The sequence below is a fragment of the Pleurodeles waltl genome, chromosome 10, assembly GCF_031143425.1.
Source record: "Pleurodeles waltl isolate 20211129_DDA chromosome 10, aPleWal1.hap1.20221129, whole genome shotgun sequence".
Classification (NCBI taxonomy): Eukaryota; Metazoa; Chordata; class Amphibia; order Caudata; family Salamandridae; genus Pleurodeles; species Pleurodeles waltl.
The window spans coordinates 343,407,493-343,428,923 of NC_090449.1; the positions used below are offsets into that span (position 1 = coordinate 343,407,493).

The 21,431-nt window shown below is 45.9% G+C and overlaps 1 protein-coding gene across 6 annotated transcripts in view; it reads right to left on the reverse strand.

Moving 5' to 3' along the window:
• MAPK8IP3 (mitogen-activated protein kinase 8 interacting protein 3) overlaps positions 1–21,431 on the reverse strand; it is a 729,083-nt gene that overhangs the window by 327,943 nt on the left and 379,709 nt on the right. For all 6 annotated transcript variants that reach the window (XM_069210571.1, XM_069210567.1, XM_069210566.1 and 3 more), the window contains exons 9-11: positions 6,969–7,026; positions 6,146–6,298; positions 3,969–4,023 (exon numbers count right to left, since the gene is read on the reverse strand). In XM_069210571.1, coding sequence (XP_069066672.1) covers positions 3,969–4,023; positions 6,146–6,298; positions 6,969–7,026 — 266 coding nt within the window. The remainder of the gene's footprint in view (positions 1–3,968; positions 4,024–6,145; positions 6,299–6,968; positions 7,027–21,431) is intronic.

Sequence of the window (21,431 nt, forward strand, 5' to 3'; positions counted from 1 at the left end):
CACTTCTAACAAAGCCGATAATTTAGAGGAATCCTCTCCCTGTCCATCTAGATCCTTGTCTAATGGATTTAGGGGCGACCGCCTAGCCAAACGCATAGCTAAATTTGACATTTCTAAATCATCTGAGGTTAGTTGACTATTTGCCATATCCTGCGATGGAAAGGTAGTAGTCCGAAAATATCTTGTGATCAGTGATTCACTCCTCCCCAGAAGTTCAGGTTGGCCTTCCCCCAAGAGAGGGATAGGAGGGCCCACAGATGACAAAATTTGATCAGTCCCCTTTAAAGAGACTTCGCCGTGAGTCTTATATCCAGGATTTGTAACTGCTACAGTCTCTGATGAATAAACCTGGGGCTTATCACTCACACCCAGGGGGCCGGGCTTACAAGTCCTTGCACCAACCAGGTTTTTAACCTCTGCCCGTGCAACCCTGGGGCGGCGTTTGATTGGAGACATGCACCGAGAGGCTCTGCTGGTATCACGTTCTCCTCCCACCTTATTCCTGTTCAAATTACTCCTAGTGGAAAGCCCCGGAGTCTCCGGTAAACTCCCACGAAGAGAACAGCGAGAGGTATAAGATCTCCCTCGTCGCACACCCCTCACTGCTTCAGCCCAAATACTGGAATTTAAAGCTTGATTCCAGGGGACCCCCTGACCACCTCTCGCCGAAGCAATTTCGCCCCCCTCCTTGTTCGCCGTGATTTTTAATTAAATCTCCCGACCTGGGGCGGGGAGATCAATATAAACAAGTACACTCCAATAGTAACGTATTCCGAGACTGGATTTTCTAGGATCCTTCCGAGTCCTTCAAATAGCTACTCCAAGCCCGATAGGCAAATGATGCCCAGTGATGCCCAACTCGGTCTAATTCAAGGAGTAGAAACAACGTTGGAATAACTCTTAAAGCAAAGAGACAATGCTCAAAGTTAATGATAAGAGAGTTTAACATCAAACCTCTGTGGGTGACAGAAGAAGTCTCAAAAAAAAAAAGAAAGGCTCACAAAAAAAAAAAAAAAATCCTATGCAGATTCAACCTGCGATTGTTTTTTAAAGATCCGATGTTCAGGTTAATTAACGATTTATGGTATTCCTACCAATCTGGATTTATCAGTGTGTATCTCTCACGCAGGGAGCTCTGTCAACCTCAACACCGAGAGAGAGAAAAAAAAAAAAAAAAAAACGCCATCAACAGCTCTTCCCGGCAAGAGGGACGACTCACCCGGGGCGCCGGTCTAGGAGCCCTGCACAATCCCAGTCTCTCCCCTAGTCTCTTCCCCGGCGTCTCTCCTCCAAACCTCTTCCTCGTCACAACAAGGGGGCCCCTCTACGGCCGCGGTGATCCTCTCGCGCGTCGATCCAACTGCGGGACTGCTCCGGCTCTCAGCGCGTCGTTTCCAGGTCAGGGGTCGCAGGTCGCGTCTCTCGTCCGCGTCTCTCGTCCGATGGGAGTTCGCGGTCAGCGCTTCAACCGGCCGCCATGTTCCCCGTCCCTCTTCCCGTATCAAAAAAAAATCTTTAAATCTGAATCTTGTGGTTCTTGTGGCAAAATCCTGGAACGACTTCCCGCTTCACCTACGGACCTCATCCTCTATTCTGGAATTCAGGAAAGGACTCGAACTGGCTGTTCAACTGAACTCCTTAGCAGCTGTGTTCTCAGCGCCCGGATACTCTTGTGGGTGGTTAGCCACACTTTACAAATCTCCCCCTTATCGCTCCTTGGCTTACACGCCAGGGATCTCGTAAGCATTCACGCTTTCGAAGACGGCGCGCACGGTGCTGAGGAGACTCTGACGCATTTGAAATTCGCTCCGTCCTCCAGCTACCCGGACCGCCTTCCGTTGGTCCGCCCTTCTGATTTGCATTTACGTCAGTAAAGATCAAGAGGCCATTGCTTGCGGCTGTTTTAATTGGATCTCGGGACAGCACCTGATGACATCTTCACAGTATGCAGATGACTTCGTTATCATGAACATAACGCCCATTGGGCTGCAAAATCTGCTTGACACATTAGCCTCTTACTGTGCAACAAATCGGATGACAGTTAACCTAGATAAAACCAAAATAGTTATCTTTGGTAAGGAGCAAAAAAAGGAAGGAAAATAGTAAAGGGCAGTAATTTAGTGAAAAGAAGCTGCAGCTGCAAATATCTGGGGGTTTGGTTACAAGAGGCACTTGTCCAAGCTGCACTTAAATGCCCTGAAACCACGTTTGACCTTGCTGATCGTGGCCTTCCAAAAACTACACAGTAAAATTGTTAATGACAACCTGGAAACCCATCGTAACAGCAATCAAATCAAAATGGATCCCAACGCTTTCCTATGGATCAGTGGCCTTCCCGGGGCAGTTGAACTCTTTCCTCTGTAATGCCCAGAGCAAAGTCCATCATCTAGTACTTAACCTCCCACAACACACTTCACCTGCACAAATTAGACTAGAATTTGGGCTTCTCGATCAAGGTTTAATGTAACACTCTACACTCCTATAATATCTGTCATCTGCCCGAGTGAGACCGTCAAATACTCTGAAATCGCTCATCTGGAAGGAGATGCAGGGCCATAGACACAAATCACGGGGCCAAAGCGAGAGGCGAAGCCCTGAAAGTACTGACCACGCAGTCTCTGTGGGATCAGACAATATCACATCAGGCTTTCAAACTTGCAATGAACAAACAAGTAAAGTTCCTGTCTTGGAAGCAGGAAAAGGAACACTTCTGTAAATGCAGACATGCATGTTTGTGCATCACCTATACAAATCTAACCCTATAGAGCTATCTGTTTGAAAGCATTAGTGGCTATTATGAGACCACATTTTTAGCATTAAGATTCAGTCTGTTTCCATCAAAAGACACAATACCTTCACGGGCCCAAAGGCCAGCTACTCTGTGATGTAGGCCATGGCATGGACCGCAGGAATCCTTCATGCATTTAATATGCATTTGCTCCATGTTGCTAACCACACACAGAAAGCTCTTACGGAACTTGTTCAATGCAAATGGAGTTAGAACCCATTGCCTAGCCATAGTATTTTGTCTGTTCGGCCAAAAACCCCAAGTCATGGCATGTTTAATAAAGTTAATCATCGTTGCAGAATAGCAGTACAGGGCAGCTGAACTCCTAATAGGAGAGAGTGCATTCTAAACTATTAGCACTCCCACACGCACAGGCCTCAGCTTTAGTGCAGGACGATATGCTCGACTCAGGACACTCTCGTGAAGAAGATGCTCGAACATAACTCTGTTTGTCACAGAGTTGCATCTCCTCGCTTTGCTAATATAGTTTGTTCAGTCATAGACCCAAAAGCACTTTAGATGTTTTAAGTATTTTTATTTTCTTGTATTAATAAGACTTGTTCGTTTTAAAATTTGACATATGTTTTGTCATGTAAGGTTTTAGGTAACTATATCATGAATAATAAAATAAAATGAAACGCTCATAATCAGGTCCCAAAATGTGCAGCACGACATGCACCATCACACGCGCCACAATACATGCAAATGACTGTGGGACAGGGTACATTTTCCAAACAAAAGCAAAGTTACCACATTTTGTGTAAGTTTCATTTTGTTTCATTGATAAAAGAGCTCAGGTTCTCTGAGCAATTTGGCAGCTGCACAAAATGCTGAACTATTTTGCAGAACTTTGGCGATTCACTTTCTGACTTTTTTCCAGGGTTGTAACTAAGAACCGGTTTATTATGCATTCTTTTGAACCAAAATTGTTTTGATTTTAGTTGGTCAATTCTGAATGGATGAAAATTAACCATTGCATGATCTGCAATACCAAATTAAGCGAATCCCGGACGCAATTGCGCAGAATAGCAACAACTATTTAACAGTGTGGTGAAAAAGTGTTTCAGAAGAACTCAACACCTGATTTGTGGAAGATTGCACAAATAAAAAATAAATATTTTGCCTAGTCCTAATTGATTATTCTACAAGAAATAAATCCCAATAAACCGCAAGCACTTACATCTTCCACCTCCTCTTTGGGTTCCTGCCGGGCTACAATGGCCTCTGATTTTGCTCTAGGGAAGAAAATATTGCGAAAATTGTCATTATGAGATTGAACAAAATGAAAAAAAGCAGTGAGGCATAATAAATTAAGTGGTCTTGTACAGGGAAGCAAGTACACATCCAGGAAGAATGCAGAGTGGTAAATGAAATGTTCCTCAGGTCTTACTAACCTTAAAAGCCTCCTGAACTTCAAACTCCATGTTGGCTTCAGCAGCCTCCCTTATGATATATCGTGAAGCTCACCTCTTCTCTCATCTCCAAAAATGCACAGTATCAGCTAGTTTCCTTCATCCTGAATGCATTTCATTAGTTATCTCCTAATTTCCACACCTTTGGGGAGGTTCTTTCATTAAATTTACACAAGAGGTCTCTTATAGCTCATTTACTCTTTGCCTGTTCTCATCATTGTCATTTCAATAGCAGGCATTTTCTTCTGATCTCTTGCTGTCCTCGCTCCCTCCTTGTTATGTTAGGGGGTTTCTCTTATCTCTAAATCTTCTCCTTTGACACTAAGGGGGTTATTCCAACTTTGGAGGAGGTGGTAATCCGTCCCAAATGTGACGGATTTACCACCAGCCGTATTACGAGTTCCATAGGATATAATGGACTCGTAATACGGCTGGTGGTATATCTGTCACTTTACCGTCACTTTTGGGCCGGATTACCACTTCCTCCAAAGTTGGAATAACCCCCTAAATCCTTGTTACTGTATACAAAATCTCTACCAACTGCGTCCCTCTAGTGTACAGTCCCTCACTATTACACAAATAACTCATCGACATTCTCGCTAGACATTTCTCCTGCCTCCCAGAATCAAATCTTTCTCTTACATATTGTCTCTTTTTCTAGTCTCCTCTGGCTTTTACATTATTGTACAAGCATTACCACTTCAAGATTCTTTCCAGGCACCTCTCTCTTCTAGAAACAAATTTTCCTGCTGCAGATATGCAAATAATGTTTTCTCTAGTCCCTCTCTCTCTATATATATAGTTATATATATATCTATATGATATATATATATATATATATATATATATATTTTTTGATCTTTGACAAATGTTGACTCTCCAATACGACCTCTGATTTAAACATTATACATGCACTTTCGTCTTTTCTCTCAGCTGAAGTCTCCCCTGGGTTTAGATTTGGTATCTCTCATAAATATATCCAACTTCTCCCTGTGTGTTTATTGAGTCTTATTTCTCAGATCCCAGATGCAGGCGCCTTGCCTTTATATAGAAAGGGCTGCCGCCACAGCTCAGCTGCTCTTCCTCTTTGGAGAACCCATATCTTTCTTCAGTTTCTCCTCCCTCTCTCTCCCTTCCAAAACCTCCAATGTTGTTATTACTAGTGATGCTCTGTTTAACTTACCCCACTCACCTCGTTTAACATCCTTGCTACCTGAATTATACTGCTGAACCAAGTGTGGGTGCAAATGGAAACATGCTTATGCTGCAGTCCACTACTCAATAACAGTGGAAGTCGTGGCTCGGTTATTGTGGAATGAAGTCTGTTATTCCATCGATTAGCATGTGGGGGATAAGTCATGCTTTCCGTTAATAAGAACTGTCACTTCTTTGTGGATGGTAAACACAGAGCTGCCAAAAAAATACTTAGTAGCGAAATGTGAGCAGATGCACGTATATCAGTGCAATGGGATACAATATGTAGGCATGTTAAAAAGAGAGTTGGGTTAAAGAGTGTTGTAGAAACAGTGCTTAATTTGTGCTTGTTGTTTCCGGTGCAGAGCACTGGCACTTAATTGTGAGGGCCGGGGCTTATTCTTCTGCCTCAAGCATTTGCTGCGAGCAAAAGACACATATGGGAAAGACAGAGGAAGGGAAAAACGAAAAAGCGTCACAAAGGGAGAAAGTAGAAAGCTGCAAGAGTGAGCTGAAGATGCAGGGAGTGGCTGTATATGGATTGAAGAGGTCCGAGATGGCTTCAGGATTACGCCGCCTCAGTATTCCGTGTTCCCACATTTAATTGTAGCAGTCACATGTTTAAGAGGAGGGCTTTGGGCACCGGCACGTTTTTATTTACAAATTAAGCACTGTGTAGAAAGGATCCCAGGCTAGTTAATTCTCACATTCCTTGCATAAGATTTGTGGATGTTATTTAATGCACACTTACTTTTTGAGCTCCTCCTCAAGCTCTTTCACCCGGTTCTCCATCTTTGCTTTGGCCTGCTTTGTGGCTTCCAACTCCCCCTTCAGCACCTCCTGTTCCCCCGATAGCTGGTCAACTTGAGCGATTAGATCATTCTTAACCACGTTAAGGGCATTTCTTCAATGACAGTGAGAAAAATGGCATTGTTTGTCAGAATGATGTAGTCACTTGTCTATTTCATCCAGCAAGGGCAAACTTCTCCTTGGTTGATGCTATCTGAGAGTGTAGATAATAGAGCAGTGACTCAACTTTGCTAAAAATGTACCAGCATCAATCTATAACAAGCACTAAGTAGTAGATCCAGACGATTCTAAAGGAGTATTTCTGCAGCCACAGACCTTTCTGATGGCCAACATTGCACCCCTGAATGTAGCAGAAAAAAGGACATCTAAGTTAAAATAGAATTGTTCCAAGACCTTTAAACATTATTTGAAAGGCATGCACTTGGCAGACTAAATCATGCATTTGTCTGTCTATTTGTTTTCCATTGGTACGTATGTTTTAACCAGGGACTTATTTGGTGGTTGAAGTTTACTACTAGGATGCAGGTTTGCAGGCTGCCGAATTAGTTTTGGGAAGGCTCATACCAATGGCAATAGGAGTATGCATTGGGAGCACAAAGTTGTTTTAAAGGCCAATCTCTAAGAGCCTTAAGTTCTACTGAGGAGTCTGTAATTGCCTGACATATCACAGCATTGCTTCCACAGTGCAGAAAAATATAACAAGAAATCAACTTCCCTTGTAAATGGGTCTTAAGTAGGTTACAAAATTGATTCAATTTCCTTACTTGGTCTCCAAGAGCTGGGAGTTCTCCAGCAACAAGTTCCCAACTTCCTTTCCCATTCCTGAAAGAAAATCCAGACAAAAAAGCAAGCATTTTAACCAGTGTTAGGCTCTTCTCAACTATACAGTCTTCCTCTCAGGTTCTACAGCAGATAACAAAACGACTCCAGGTGTGCCCTCTTGCATCATTTTGAGATGTTATGGGCCATTTGCAGGAAGGGACAGATCAGCCTGACTGTGAAGCCACATTCCATGTAAATGAGAAACCACACATCCTAGACATATTTTTTCTTTATTGGGCCTCGTCATTGGCATGCAGCTCCAGTGCTATGGCACAGCCAGATTGCGTCCCTTCTATCTCTTGACTTATCCATCTCATTTATGTGGTCTCACTTAGACATCAAAAACGTGATGTATCAATCTGAATCATTGTTTGTTGATTTTGGTACAGTTGAATCCATTATTTTAAGCTTGTTTTTATTATTAAAGGAGGGCTTAACTATATGCAAACCCTTCGTGGTCAAAAAGGGACATTCTAGCCACATTCCCTCAAAACAAGGACACAAGATATGGCTTAAGCAGGAGCATACTGCTGGCCTCAACATGCATGGTAATGCAGAGTGTCTCCTCCCCTCCTTCTCTCCTGGTGGCAATGCAGGTCAGCAAAACCACGAAGGGACAGGGCTTTCTGAAGAAGAGGTGTCAGCTGATCACCTGCAGCTTTAACAACTGTAGCCCTTTCAGACTCTCTATAATCACTGAATATATTTGTAAAAGCAGGGCGTGAGAAAGAAAAAAGCTTCAGGTAGGTCGAGGCTTACGATATCTGCGATTTTCCAGGGAAAACCTCAATGATAAAAAAGCATCTCAATGGGACTCATTGTGACCACGGCCAGTGTGTAATACAAAGGAGCTCTGTGACATCCACTATTTCACACAGCATGGACAACAAAGAATTCTCAGGTAGTGTAGTACAAAGGAGGGGGGCAAAAAGGACACTTGGATTCATGATCCACATGAGGCACATACAAGTGCTCAGGGGCGTCCAATTCCTGTGTACCACAAAGAAATGGCAAAAAGGAACTGTGTGATCTCCAAGTATGGACTAGAATGGAATCTCGATCAGCCATCACAACATTGGTAGCAAAAGGATTCTTGGACATACTGAACTCTGGGGGAAGCCCCTTACAGTGTGGGATAAAGTGACTTTGGCACAAAACCCTTATGATACAGGACACAACGGTTTTGTAGGACACAGCGAACTCGGTCCCAGACTCCACTATACAGTCTGGAACAACTGCCCCATCCCCTCACAGCATGGACCATAGAAGGTGTTGAGATTACAAAACTTTATTAGGATTAAAATCTTCTTGAATACACCAACCCATGAGATCCACAAGTAAAGAGCAAACTGTCAAATTAAAAACAAAAATAGAGAATATGAACCTGAATCTGTGAACCCACAACAGCAAGACAGAGCCCAAATCCGATAGAAGGATGTAATGTGATGATGAAAACACAAGTAGGAAAGCTGAAAATTAGGAAAAGTCTGCATGCATAAAATCAAAGAAATAATAATTAATATAACAGATTTACTATAAATCATGGATCACTTTGATGTTCCAAGGTAAAGGGACTGTTCCAGATTAAAAATGTAGACCTGAGGCATAATATATGTGGTCCATAACAACCACATTATATAGCTGCCCCAGTGTGGGACCATGAGACTTGTAATTTAGAGGGATGCAATAATTTCATTGTTCCTGAGACAAAGGAAGTTGTGTGGTCTCCAAGGAAGACCCCCATCTCCAACAGAGGGAGCAAATGAAAATCTGGAGCTCCAGGTTAATGGCAACAGCCAGCTTTGAATGAGACACTGCTAAGGAGTAAAAGGATACATACTGCAGCTCTCATTGTGAATTGGTCAGTGTCCATGGCAAGCATGTGGCGATGGGCACCTGACAGTGAACAGCTGAGAGATCCCTTGGAAAGATAATCATAGAGATCCTCCTTCCAGGGACTTAAACACATCATTGGGGAAAAAGAGAAAGAACACATTCTGCTCTTGAATGGGATAGTGATGGTTTAATGATCTTATGCCTTTGTTGAGGACAGATAGCTTTGAATGAGAGAAAACCCTCCCATTAGGGATAGACAGCTCTTAATAGGTGAAAATCCCATACCCTATGGAATAGATGTTTTCTGCTGGTTAATCCATTTAGAGATCACCAAATTCCAGGCAAAGATAAATATATTTCAGTGGGATCATGAATAAACCAGAGGTGAATTCATACAAAGGACGATCATTCTCAACTGATTTAGTGAAGGGTGTGAAATAGTGCAAGTGTTTGTGTGATTGTAGGCAACCACACTTGCTTGCCCAAGACCTTGAACCATCTAAAGTGAGTTACAGAAAGTCATGAAATGGTAAGAACCCACCCTCACCACAGAGCAGTCATTCCTTCTTGGTAGGAACAAGACAGATGGAGATACAAATTATGAAGACATGGTCCACTGACAGTGGGAGAGAGAAAATAGAGGCCTGAGCCTTACCAAAAAAATCATCTTGCACTATGAGTGCAGTCCCACATGGTGAGGAGGGAAAACAGACAAGAAAGCGCAAGGAAGGAAAAGGAGGAAAAAAAGGCAGCAGTTAAGTATCATAAAGCAAAGAGCTGTGTAAGCCAAGCACATGGATCTGCAGGAGCATGCATAGTTCCACTCACAATTGTGAGCATATGTGTCTGCCTGTGCATTGTCAGTACATTTGTAAGGCAAATAAGTGTAAAAATGTTTGAACTGTGTGTGAGGGTAAGTATGCAAGCTGCACTAAAAGCCAAATCTACACAGGTTCTGACATTTGTGAAATGAACTACAGAATTCAACAAGTGTCAACAATAAAGTAAAACATATTATCCTTTTTTTAAATTTTTGTTTCATTAGCCCTTGAAATGAAAAGGAAAAAAACATACAAACAACAAGCATATATGCTGTAGTGGTACAGTGTCACGAATAAGTTCTTAACGATACAGTGGCCAGTAAATGTGCAAATTATTTGCAGCACAGTTAGCACAGCAACAGAATAGTAAGACATTTCAGGGTGTACGCGTATTGATCTCTTACCTAGGGTCTTAGTTGGCAAGAACAACACTTCGCGGCTTTGTTCAGGGATTTCAGAATCTGTTTGAGAGCGTCCCATAGTTGGACGCATAGTGCTTTTGTGAGAGCACCTGCCTTGGAGCTGTGTGAGCCTTCCTCTTCTACACGGTCCCACCTGGACAGAATCATGAGTATCAGATAGTTGGCGCAGGTATGCTAGCAAGGGCTCCCATGTGTCCTTTGGACGGGCACAAGGCGGCATAAGTTCTCAATAGGTAGTCAACTCTGGGCCACCTCGAAAATGGCGTTGAACTTTATTTCCCAACCACAAGGAAGTGCTCCGCTCCAGTTGGTGTGGCCTGCCATCTGCGGACTGTGCGCAGCATGGTGGCCTGGACCCTAGTAACCTGCTGCATCCATCTAGCAGATACTTTGAGTGCCTCCAGAGCACCCATGTTAATTTGCTTCTCCGATACTCTGCTGAAAACTACCTGCATGCCCCAGCTGCGGCCTCTTGGGGCCTCCGGGATCTGTCCTGCGCTTGCGGCCAAGGCGGCACGGCCAGAGCCTGCAGAGCCGATGTGCGGACCGGGCTGTGAGCACTCAGCATGGTTCGACGTCTGCCCGGTGTCATCAATTGCGGACCGGGCAGCCCTTAACTTGCTCCATGAGGCCCCTTCTAGTTCTGGGGGACAGCCCAATCATACAGCTCCCGCCAGGCTGCCCTGTGGGTGTGCGGCCTGATTCGGGACCTGTACTGGGCCAGACGTGCACATTGCAGGGGACGACGGTGTGGTCCATCTCTGCTACAATTCCAATTCTCATTGGAGGCCACAAGGTGAGCTATATTTTATGTGATGCCCCAGAACTGCATTGTACACCAACCTCAGTATTAGGTGGTTTCTGTGTGCCAGGCCTTGACTCCTGAGCTCTCAGTACTTTATAGACCTTACCGCACTAAATGCTGTGGCGCAAGGAGCTGAAAGACCATCACCAACAAAAGGAGCTCCATTGATGCACAATGCAATAATCCTACCACTGAAGGGGCACACCATTGAAGCGCTCTTAGGCCAGCACCTACACATCAATATACAAAACGGGGTCTTTCACTGTTTGCCATTGATCTGTGGCATACAATAACCCCTTCTCTTTCATTCGTCACAGGCCCACAAGTGTTTGCCATTCCATTGTGAGCGTGTTGTGAGTGTGCGTCTGGCGGACATGAGGGGGAGCACCTCACCACGGTGATGCTATCTGCCTTGCCTGTACAAATTCTTGGTGCAGACTGAGTTATACCTTCAGAGTCTCCTAATTACGTCACATCAGCCACGTGTTCCAACCTGTAGTGGGTGCCGCATTCATATACACGCCACCATGGGGTACACGAAACCTAATAAACCGACACACCAACATGACTCAGAACGCTTCCACAGTCCTTTGAGTGTCGATGTAGCCGGTACCTTAACAGACTGTAACCCGCCTACACACCTACCACTATCCTCAGATAAGCTGGATGTGATTCTTCAGGAAATTAAGAACTCAAGATCTGCTATTTAACAAAGCACAGATGCCTTGTCTAGTGCTTTGAGACTCCTGCGAGATGACCATTGCATACTCTCAGAAAAAGGCAATCTCATTGCTCACTCCAGTACAGGCATCCCACTCCACTATTATCTCGGACATTAAAAAACAGATCACCCTTCTCCATGACAGAGCTGAGAACGCGGAGGGACAGACAGGTTGTAACAACATGTGGATCATAGGGGTACAGGCGGGTACAGAGGGCTTGGATCCAACGCTATTTATTGAAAACTGGCTTTAGACGGCAGTGGTGCCACAAGGACTTTCTAAATTGTTTGCTGTGGAGCATGTGCACCGTATATCGACCAAGCGCCCCCCTCCTGGCACACCACCTCTCCCATGACTGCATGCATACTAAACTACAGGGACCGGGATACTCTGCTACAGAAAACCAGGGAAAGTGCCCCGATAACTATGTGAAATGCATCAATTTCACTGTTTCCTGATTACACGCTGGAGGTGCAGGAAAGATGTGTCTCTTTCACGGCAGTCAAAAAGAGATTACATGCAGAAGATACAACTTATGCCTTGTTGTTCCCTAAATGGCTAAAAGTAACACACAAAGTCAAAAGACTTTACTTTGATTCTCCCCAAGAGTTGTGGGACTGGCTGGGACAAACTTGCCCTAATCAGAGGCATCCTCCTCCCTCTAACCGCTGACCTAGGAAGAAGCGTGGACCACCTCCCTGATCAGGGAATCAGCCGCTGGGTAGGCCCGTATTGACATCAGCCCCCTCTCCCTAACAGGCCCTGGAGGGTAGGAGAACCCTACCAGAAACCTTGACTTTACGAAGCCCATGCAACCATGTGCTGTCCACCAGCTCCTCGGCCGGCAACTAATCTGACTCAGACTCTAACACAAGCATGGCGCTGTTCCCTACTGTGACCCGCCAAACAGCTGATTTATTGTCCAGACTCATGCCAATAATGTTTAATGTGTTCTCTGTTCATATATTGTATTATTTCCATATATGAGCTGAGGGGGTTTGAGCGATGGCCATGTTTTTTTTACTGTAGTCCATTTTCTTTCTCAGGCTGAATTACACATTAGAATTCCTAGGGTGCCTGTATGGGTGTGAACTGTGTACACGTCCAATGTATAGTGTTGACTGGAAACCCCCCTTTGTCAACAAGCGATTGCCAACTGTTTTATTTTTGTATTGCCCAATGTTATTTTTATATTAGTTTCCTGGTCGAACATGATGTTCCACTGGACCAAGTATTAGGGATAGTTCATGAACTGGTGGTTTTGCCTGCCTTAGATGCCAGCACACATAGGAGGGTCAAGGACATCCACGTATTACTAAACTGCACTAAAGACGTATACATCACAACACTATTAGATAATTACATGGAACATGGGGGGCTAAAATCCATACAAAAATGCCACATGATCCTATTACAATTACATCGCCGGAAGGCGAACAGAGTCTGTTTACAGTAGACTCACCTGACTCAGAAGTCACAAAATTAGGTAACAGGTGGAGGGGTCAAATCTTCGCCACAACAGATATTCGGGATCTGCCCCTGGTGCAGTGGTTTGGTTGCGAGCTGGAGTTCCCTTTTGAAGCACAAGAGGTCAAGCCCAAAGTGGAAGGACACTATGGGGGTCATTACGACCCCGGCGGTCGGTGTAATAGTGGCGGTAGTACCGCCAACAGGCTGGCAGTACATACCGCCACTATTATGACATTGGCGGTTTGGCCAAAGCCAAACCGCCAATTTAACACAATGACTGCCACAGCAGTAATGACCGCCGGGCTGGAGACTACAGTCTCCAGCCTGGCAGCCGTCACTAGGCCGCCCATGGTATTAGGACCCCGCCCACCGCCATGGTTTCCGTGGTTTCTGTACCGCCACGAAAACCATGGCGGTAGGTACTATCAGTGCTAGGGAATTCCTTCCCTGGCACAGATAGGGGTCTCCTCCGCCACCCTCCCTCTCCCAAGACTCATCCCCCAACCTCCCCACCCCCTGACATATACACATATACAGGCACATACATACACACCCATACACACAAGCATACCCACATACACCCACGCATGCATACATTCATACACACTCACAGCAACACTCACTAACTTACATCCAGGCACACACGCAATCACATGACACAACATGCACGTACACACACACCCATTCATGCATACATGCATTACACACGCATGCATGCATTCAAACACAGTCACACACACACCCACACATGCACACAACACTCCCCACACCCCTCTCCTGTCGGAGAACCCGACTTACCTGCTCTCAGGGGGTCCTTTGGCAGGAGACGGGATGCTGCGCTGCTGCTGTCCGCCAGCGGAACACTGCCAGGCCGTATCATAGCTCAAGATAAGGTTGGCGGCGTTCTGCTGGTGTGGCGCTGCTGCTGGCAGCAGCGCCACCTTACCGTCGTCTGCCGCCAAGACCGTAGCTGGAATTCCTCCAGCCTTCTGCCAGAATTCCGGCTATGGCCATATTTTGGTGGACAGTTGGAAGCCACGGCGACGGTATGTTGGCGGCCGTCGCCATGGCGGTAGGTGGCATTTGCTAACAATGTTATAATGAGGGCCTATGTCTTTATCCGTGGATCATTAGATGGAGAATTGCGAATTCTGGGCAGCATCTATGCACCAAATACTGATCAAGACCTATGCCTTCAACGTGTTTCCCCCATCACTGCGGTATGGTCCCACCTCCCATGGCTGAAAGGAGAAGACTTTAATGTGGTCCTCGCTATTGACCTTTACCGATCTCATCTCCCCCTACCACACACTGCTGCCAGCAAATAAGCTCCCGCACTGAAACACTGAGTGTCAAACTGGTATTTACTCGATGTATGGAGAGAACATAACACAGTCATGCGTGAATATTCGATCTTCTCCCTCCCCACATAATCTCAATACCGGCTTAGACTGCATATTATGCACATCTCATATGGTCAGAAAATTTCATGGCTCAACTTATTTAGGGAAGATCCTTTCCGATCATAACCCATTGGAGGTAGTGATGACCTGGGGCAAAACACCATCACCTATCCCAACATGGCGTATGCAACCTGCTCTATTAGAAGATGCAGTGTTTTGTGATACGCTGCGTGGGGCCATGGACACTTATTTTGCAGACAGTGAGGGTTACACTTCCTCCCCACTCATCGAGGCTTTTAAGGCGGTAATGAGGGGAGTCTCGCCAGTTACCAACACGTGGGTGCGGTGGTCCATTTCTACATGCCCTGAACCTCCTGCAGATTACACCTAAGGCACATTAAATGTTGGAGTCCCATATCACTCCAGTGGAAATATGTACAGTAATAAAAAAAAATGGCGAGCAACAAAACATCTGGCATAGATGGTTTACTCATCACATTTTACCACCCTTTTGCCTCCCATGTCTTGAAATATTGTACAGGGCCTCCCTGGAGGAGGGCGCCCTACCCTTGACCACAAATCAAGCCCTGGTTACTTCGCTGCCTAAACCAGCCATCCTCCAACGGAGCTGTCCTCATACAGGCTGCTCTCTCTCTTAACTACGGAATATGAAATTCTTAGTAAAATATTAGCACACAGGCTGCTTCCCCTGCTACTGGACTTGATCCATGTGGCCCAATGTGGGTTTGTGCCACGTCGTAGCATGACATTCAATATTAGACGATTATACTAGGTGATGGAGGCAGCTCATTCAGATTTTCCAGAGGCCAATTGCCTCTCACTTGACCTCCAGCAGGCATTTGACTCCTTAGATTGGGAGTATATGTTCATGGTTCTTCACCTCTATAATATACCCCCTGCCTTTATTCAATGGTTAAATCATTATATAATAAACCTACAGCAAGGGCAAAGACAGGTCCACATATTTCTGGTGAATATGAGATCTGTAAAGGCACAAGACAGGTATGCCCATTATTCCCATTATTATTTGTATTGGCTATGGAACCACTGGCGTAAAAAAATTGCCATGAGGCATTCCCCGGGTGTATCCCCAATGGCCCTGAGCACATGCCATCTCCTTATATGCCGGCGACAGGTTTATTTATATCTGTGCTCTCACTATGGACTTGACACCGATCACCAAGATCTTACAGTCCTTTGGAACCCTGACTGGCAATCAAATTAATTACTTAAAATCCTATGCCTTTTCCTCCATGACACCATCCAGCAGGATACAGTACACATGGGAACACACACAATACCCGTCACTAAACACACCCTCAGATATCTGAGCATTCAAATCAATGGGACCCCCATAGACCTTGTAGATGGGAACCTCACTAAGGCCCTCATTACAACTTTGGTGGGCGGTAACCGCCGCCTGTCAAGTTGTAGCCACCGTGCGGCCGCCAATGCGGCCGCACTCCCGCAGTGGCCATCATGACATCCCTTCTGGGCCGGCGGGCGGAAACTGAGTTTCCGCCTGCCGGCCGAGCGGGATGTCGGCCGCCACATGGGAGCCGGCTCCAAATGGAGCTGGCGGTGTTGTGGCCATGTGATGAGTGCTGTTGCACCTGTCACGCTTTTCAATGTCTGCTTTGCAGGCAGTGAAAAGCTTTATGGGGCTGTGCCAGGGGGCCCCTTGACTCCCCTTTCCGCCATCCTTTCCTTGGCGGTTCAAACTGCCATGAAAAGGCTGGCAGGAAGGGGACTCGTAATCCCTGGAGGATTAAATCCGCCGGGACCAACGTGGCGGAAAACCGTCAGTCCCGGCGGTGCGACCGCGGCGCTTCCGTCGCAGTCATAATATGCGAGTTTGCACCTCCAGCCTGTTGGCGGTGCAACCTTCAAAACAGCCCTGGCGGTCTTTGACCGCCAGGGTTGTAATGAGGACCTAAGGCCATTGCAGCACGAAGAGCACATGTAAAATTCCGGATTACATTGTCCATATCAATATAGGGTTGTGTGGCACTCTCCAAAATGTTTATGCTGCCAAAATTGCTATACTTTTTTGTGAATTTGCTTATGTATGTCCCACGTGGACTGTTTAACACCCTATACTTGCTCGTTCTTGGCATGATTTGGGGAACTGGGAGGTGTCAGGTCAGTCTCCGCAAGTTGCATCTGCTGCATGACAATGGGGGACTGGCTGCCCGACTTTCGAGCTTATTGCCTTACGGCTCAACTGCAGTGGCTTTCCCACTGGCTTGCTGGGATCCACTTGCAGGAAATAGATTACACACAAGCTGTGTTGAAGGCAGGATGCCTGCATTCTTTGCTGCTGCTGGGAGTGTCTCACCCCCTTAGCTTTCTTCTACTCCTTCGTATTGCACTCTTGTACTGGAGGACTGCGCTTTGCACAACTCATGACGTTACAAAATACTCACAGAACATCCCTTTATGTGGAATAACTACACCAATAGGCAGGTTCACTAATGTGAAATTAACACCTTGGGAAGAAAAATGTATGACCACGGTGGGAGGTCTCTTTGAAAATGAGATGCTGAAATCCCACCAAGAATTTATACACTTGTACGACCTACCTGGTACTTTGTTTATGACACATGCCAACATTACCCACTATATTGAACCACATTGGTCCCCAACGGGGTCTGAGCCAAGCACATATGCAATGGTCCAAGCAATTCACCTAATGGGCACTGGTCAACACTTAGTCAAATAGATTTACAAGGGACTGTGTTTTCCTCTCACAACTTTGAAAACCCAATGGGAGACAGACCTTAACTGTGTACTTCAAGACAAAGAGTGGAATTTCTTGCTGGGGTATCTCAAACTAAGACCTCGCAACACGAGGTTCAGATTTATTCAATTATCAATATTCCATAGGGCATACCTCACGCCCTTGAAATTGCATAAGATCTTCCCCACAATCTCCCCTGGCTGTCCACGCTGTAATATGACTGAGGCAGACCTATTACATATGCTAGGGTTTGCCCTGATTTACACACCTATTAGGAAACAACAAAAGACACTCATAGCCGTCTCGAGTGGGATAAAGCAGAACATTGAATTTTGGGGTTATACCCTGGGCCTAAGAAGCACCCTAGAGAGACCGCTTTATAGACTTAGTTCTACTATTAGCCAAACGACAGATCATGCGTCACTTGAAATCTTCTGCTGCGCCACTAATAGCTACCTGGCAAGAGGAAGTCTTGAGATGGAGTCAGCAGAGAGCACCGCACTGTGTATAGAGGGACACAGGGGTCTATGTAAGCACCCGACAGCTATGGCTTGAGACACCCTCTTGAAATACTTTAGGGCACAAGAGGAAGGTAGTGATTGATACTACTCAGGCGAAATGCTACCGTGCACATAAGGAGTGCCTACCCCATTACCTTGCTGATCTCTCTCACAAGTTCAGCAATACTGATGAGTACTACACTGTCATCAGCCATATTTAGCATGTCGACCCCTTCTTTTCTATTTATTTACTAGCTCAAAGTCAGGCTTAACTAGGGAAGAGTGGGGGTATGCTCTAGGCTCACAGTTACTTTTGAATTCCTGAATCCACAGTGAATAATATAATGCCTATGGTTGCAATCATCCTTAGGCTATGACTGGTATCAACTAAATATTGTAGAAGGCTACATCTGCTTATTGTAATAGCTTCGCAATAAGATAATCATTTATGACTGTAGGAGGCTGGCCCTCTATGTAATGTGCAAAACTATGTACACTATGTAGGGGGTCCAGGCAACCACACGTTGGTTCCCAGAGGTACAAATTAGACCACCTAATGTTCTAATTTTTAAGGTAGCTGGTCGAGCAGTTAGGCTAATCCACAAGATGTGCTATTTATTGGCTCTACTCAAAAATCCAATCAGGCACCACACACATTCAATGAATAACTCAAGACCAGATTTTATAAAAAATACTTCAGATTTGTATATGCATTTTAAGACTAAGATCTTTAAGATACGCTAATTACCTTTTGAGATATGATGTTTCAAAGTTTTAAAGAAGTTAGTCTTTCTGTGCGTAATTACGCACAATAGGAATCAATAGGCAGTCACTTTTAAAAATGCATTAAAAATCGTACATTTGAGTTACCAGTCTCTTCTTTTGCAGGGTGGTTGAGGTCATTGGTGCGCACCGTGTGCCAGCTGGAGAGCCTCGGGCGACTCACGGTTCCGGTGGGAGCAGCATTGGAAATCCTCTTGGCACAAGCACAGGGCCACCTAGAAGGTCACTTTGAAAAGGAGCTGGTTTGCAGATTTAAAGATGGTGCCTCGGGTCCCCTTGGGCTGTTGAGGTCGCAAGGGGCTGGCGATCCGGGGCACACAACAGATCCTGCTATACAAGGCTCAGGGAGGACAGGTGCAGGGCATTTTAGAGGTTTTGGATGCTGTGCGCAAAGGGACCCTTTGGAGCTGGAGGTAAGTCATCTTCTTGGGGTCTTGCAGGATGTCGCAGGCACTCTGGCGGGAGGTCCGGGGTGTCACTAAAGTCCCTCAACTGGGGCTTCTTCTTGATTCAGTTGCAGCTCTGGGAGAGCTGTTTTTGATGATGTCCAATGTGCACTGGTCAGTACCTGGGGTATTGGCACAACGTGGCCACAGGAGGGCGCTGTACCACCAAACTCGCCACACTTGCAGGTCTCATCCGGGCTGTCGTTGGTGTTGTCAAGTCTGGCTGTGACTTCCGCTTGCGGAGATATCATCCAGTCGGTGAAGTGTCCCTCACCGGTTTGCCGGGTCCTTGCAGGTTCCTTTGGTTTCTTGAGTGGTGTCTCCACTCAGGAGGGAGATCTTGGGCTATTTGTGAAGCCTGGAGGTCCTCGGGTCTTTGGAGGTTGGTCCAGTGGTTAGCGCCTCCGCAGCGGTGATTGTCGGGACACTGGTGCAGCAAGCAGGGGTCTTGGAGCCTCTTCTGGAGCAGCATGTCCTCTGTTCTCGTCTTGGCGGGTTCATTGGTGCTGTCTTCTTTTCTTCCAGATCAATCTATATTCTTGGTCTAGGGGAGCCCACTAAATACTGAATTTAGTGGATGTTTTAAGGGGAACCTGGCAGTGTCCAATTGGACACTTACCCTTGGGTGGCTACACCCACTACAGTGACCACTTCCTGTGGTAAGAGTCACTTCCCTAAACCCTATTGGATATTTTCCTGCCATCCAAAATGGAGGAAAATGAGATGGAGGGTCCACTTCACCTGCAAGCCCCTAGGGATGGTGCATGCTCAGTGAAGCTACTCCTCTTACCCTTTGTCTGGTTTCCCGCCAAAAGTGGGGGTTTGCAAAGGGGAACCCACCTGCTGCTAGCAGCAGGCCTGGGGTCTCAAGTTACAGGGGCAGTAGCCCTTTGAAGCTCACCACCAGGGTGCTGCACATTCCTGAGGGAGCGGTGTTAGCTCCTCCACCCGGGAAAGGCATTGATTTACAAACCAGAGAGCCATGGCTCTCCCCCAGGTTTGTCTACTTGCCATCTGGAAGTGGCAGGCTGGATGGAACGAGTCGGCGACTATGCCAGATAGGTTAGCTTTTACAGGGGGCACCTCTAATGTGGCCCGGGTACATTTAGCCTCAAATCCAACACTAGCACCAGTTTGGATTTAATATTCTGAATTGTTTGATACTAAACAACCTAGGGTACAGAGTGGCCATCATGTAACTGGGGAACTCATGTTTGACTAGTGTCCAGTACTTAAAATGGCTGTTCTCTCTATATCCCAGGTTTGGCAAGGACACAGTGAAGGCATATTGCTCATGAAATTATGCCATCACATATGGTATGGTGCACCCTGCCTTAGGGCTGCAAGGCCTACCAGAGGGGTGACTTACTCATATCATGTGCAGCGTAGGGTGGACAGGGCATCCAGGAAGAGTGCTATGTCTAGTTTGCCTTTTTAGGTTTTCCCCAGTACACTCAGCCTGCACTAACAGTGCTGCGTGCATCTGGATGCCGGGCCCTACAGGGTGGCAAAATCAGTGCTGCTGCCCGCAGGGGCCTACTCATACTATCCCATGGCCCGGGGACAGGGGTATCCATTTACTGGGATCATATAGTGGTATACAAGAGTGTTTCCAATTGTGCCAAGCATCACAACAGATTTTGGGAAAGAGCTCTGGCCCAGGGGGCCTGGTTAGCAGGAGCCCTGGGCACTACCAAGTTCTAGAACACATCAACATCAAGCAAAAAGTGGGGGTTAACCATGCAAAAAGAGGCCTCCTCTCACAATGATGTCCCTATATTGCTGTACAAATACCGTCCATGTGCTAATACAATGTTAAAAAAATATGTAAAAAAAAAATCTATTGTCTGAAGAGAGGCTCATTTTGAAGAGTCGAATGGGAGTCCGGTATAGGGGATGTATACATTTGAAATGAATGAGTTGTAGTCGCTAATTAGGGGATAACATTGTTAACTTGTTGCAGCAATAGGCCCATTCTTCCTCAGTCAGTGAGAATTCCATATCCATACACCACCTTATGCAGGATTTAGGACTAACAATTGGCATATGTGTATGTGTAAGGTTGCAAAGTATTGTCATTAATTTATGTGAAGAGGTGGATGTGTATACATGTTTCACTGGTAAAAGTGGTGGTGGGGGGCTCGGGAATGTGCTGTGTTTCGACTTGCATGTCACTCGTATCTAAAAGTAAAGGAGGGAGCCGGGGAATGTGGGAGGTGAATCCAACTGATCCATGATTGGTGGAAGTAACTAGTCTTCAGGATATAGGTCCGCATAGGTGCGGATAGTTCTTTGCAATGCGCGTGCAAGGGTGCCCCAGTTCTGTAATGGGGGAATGCTGGATTATGGGCAAGTGGGACTGATGGGGCAAATAGTGTTGTCCACCTGGCTCTTTTGCACATCTCCTCCCCTTGCCTACTGCATGCAGTCTACTGA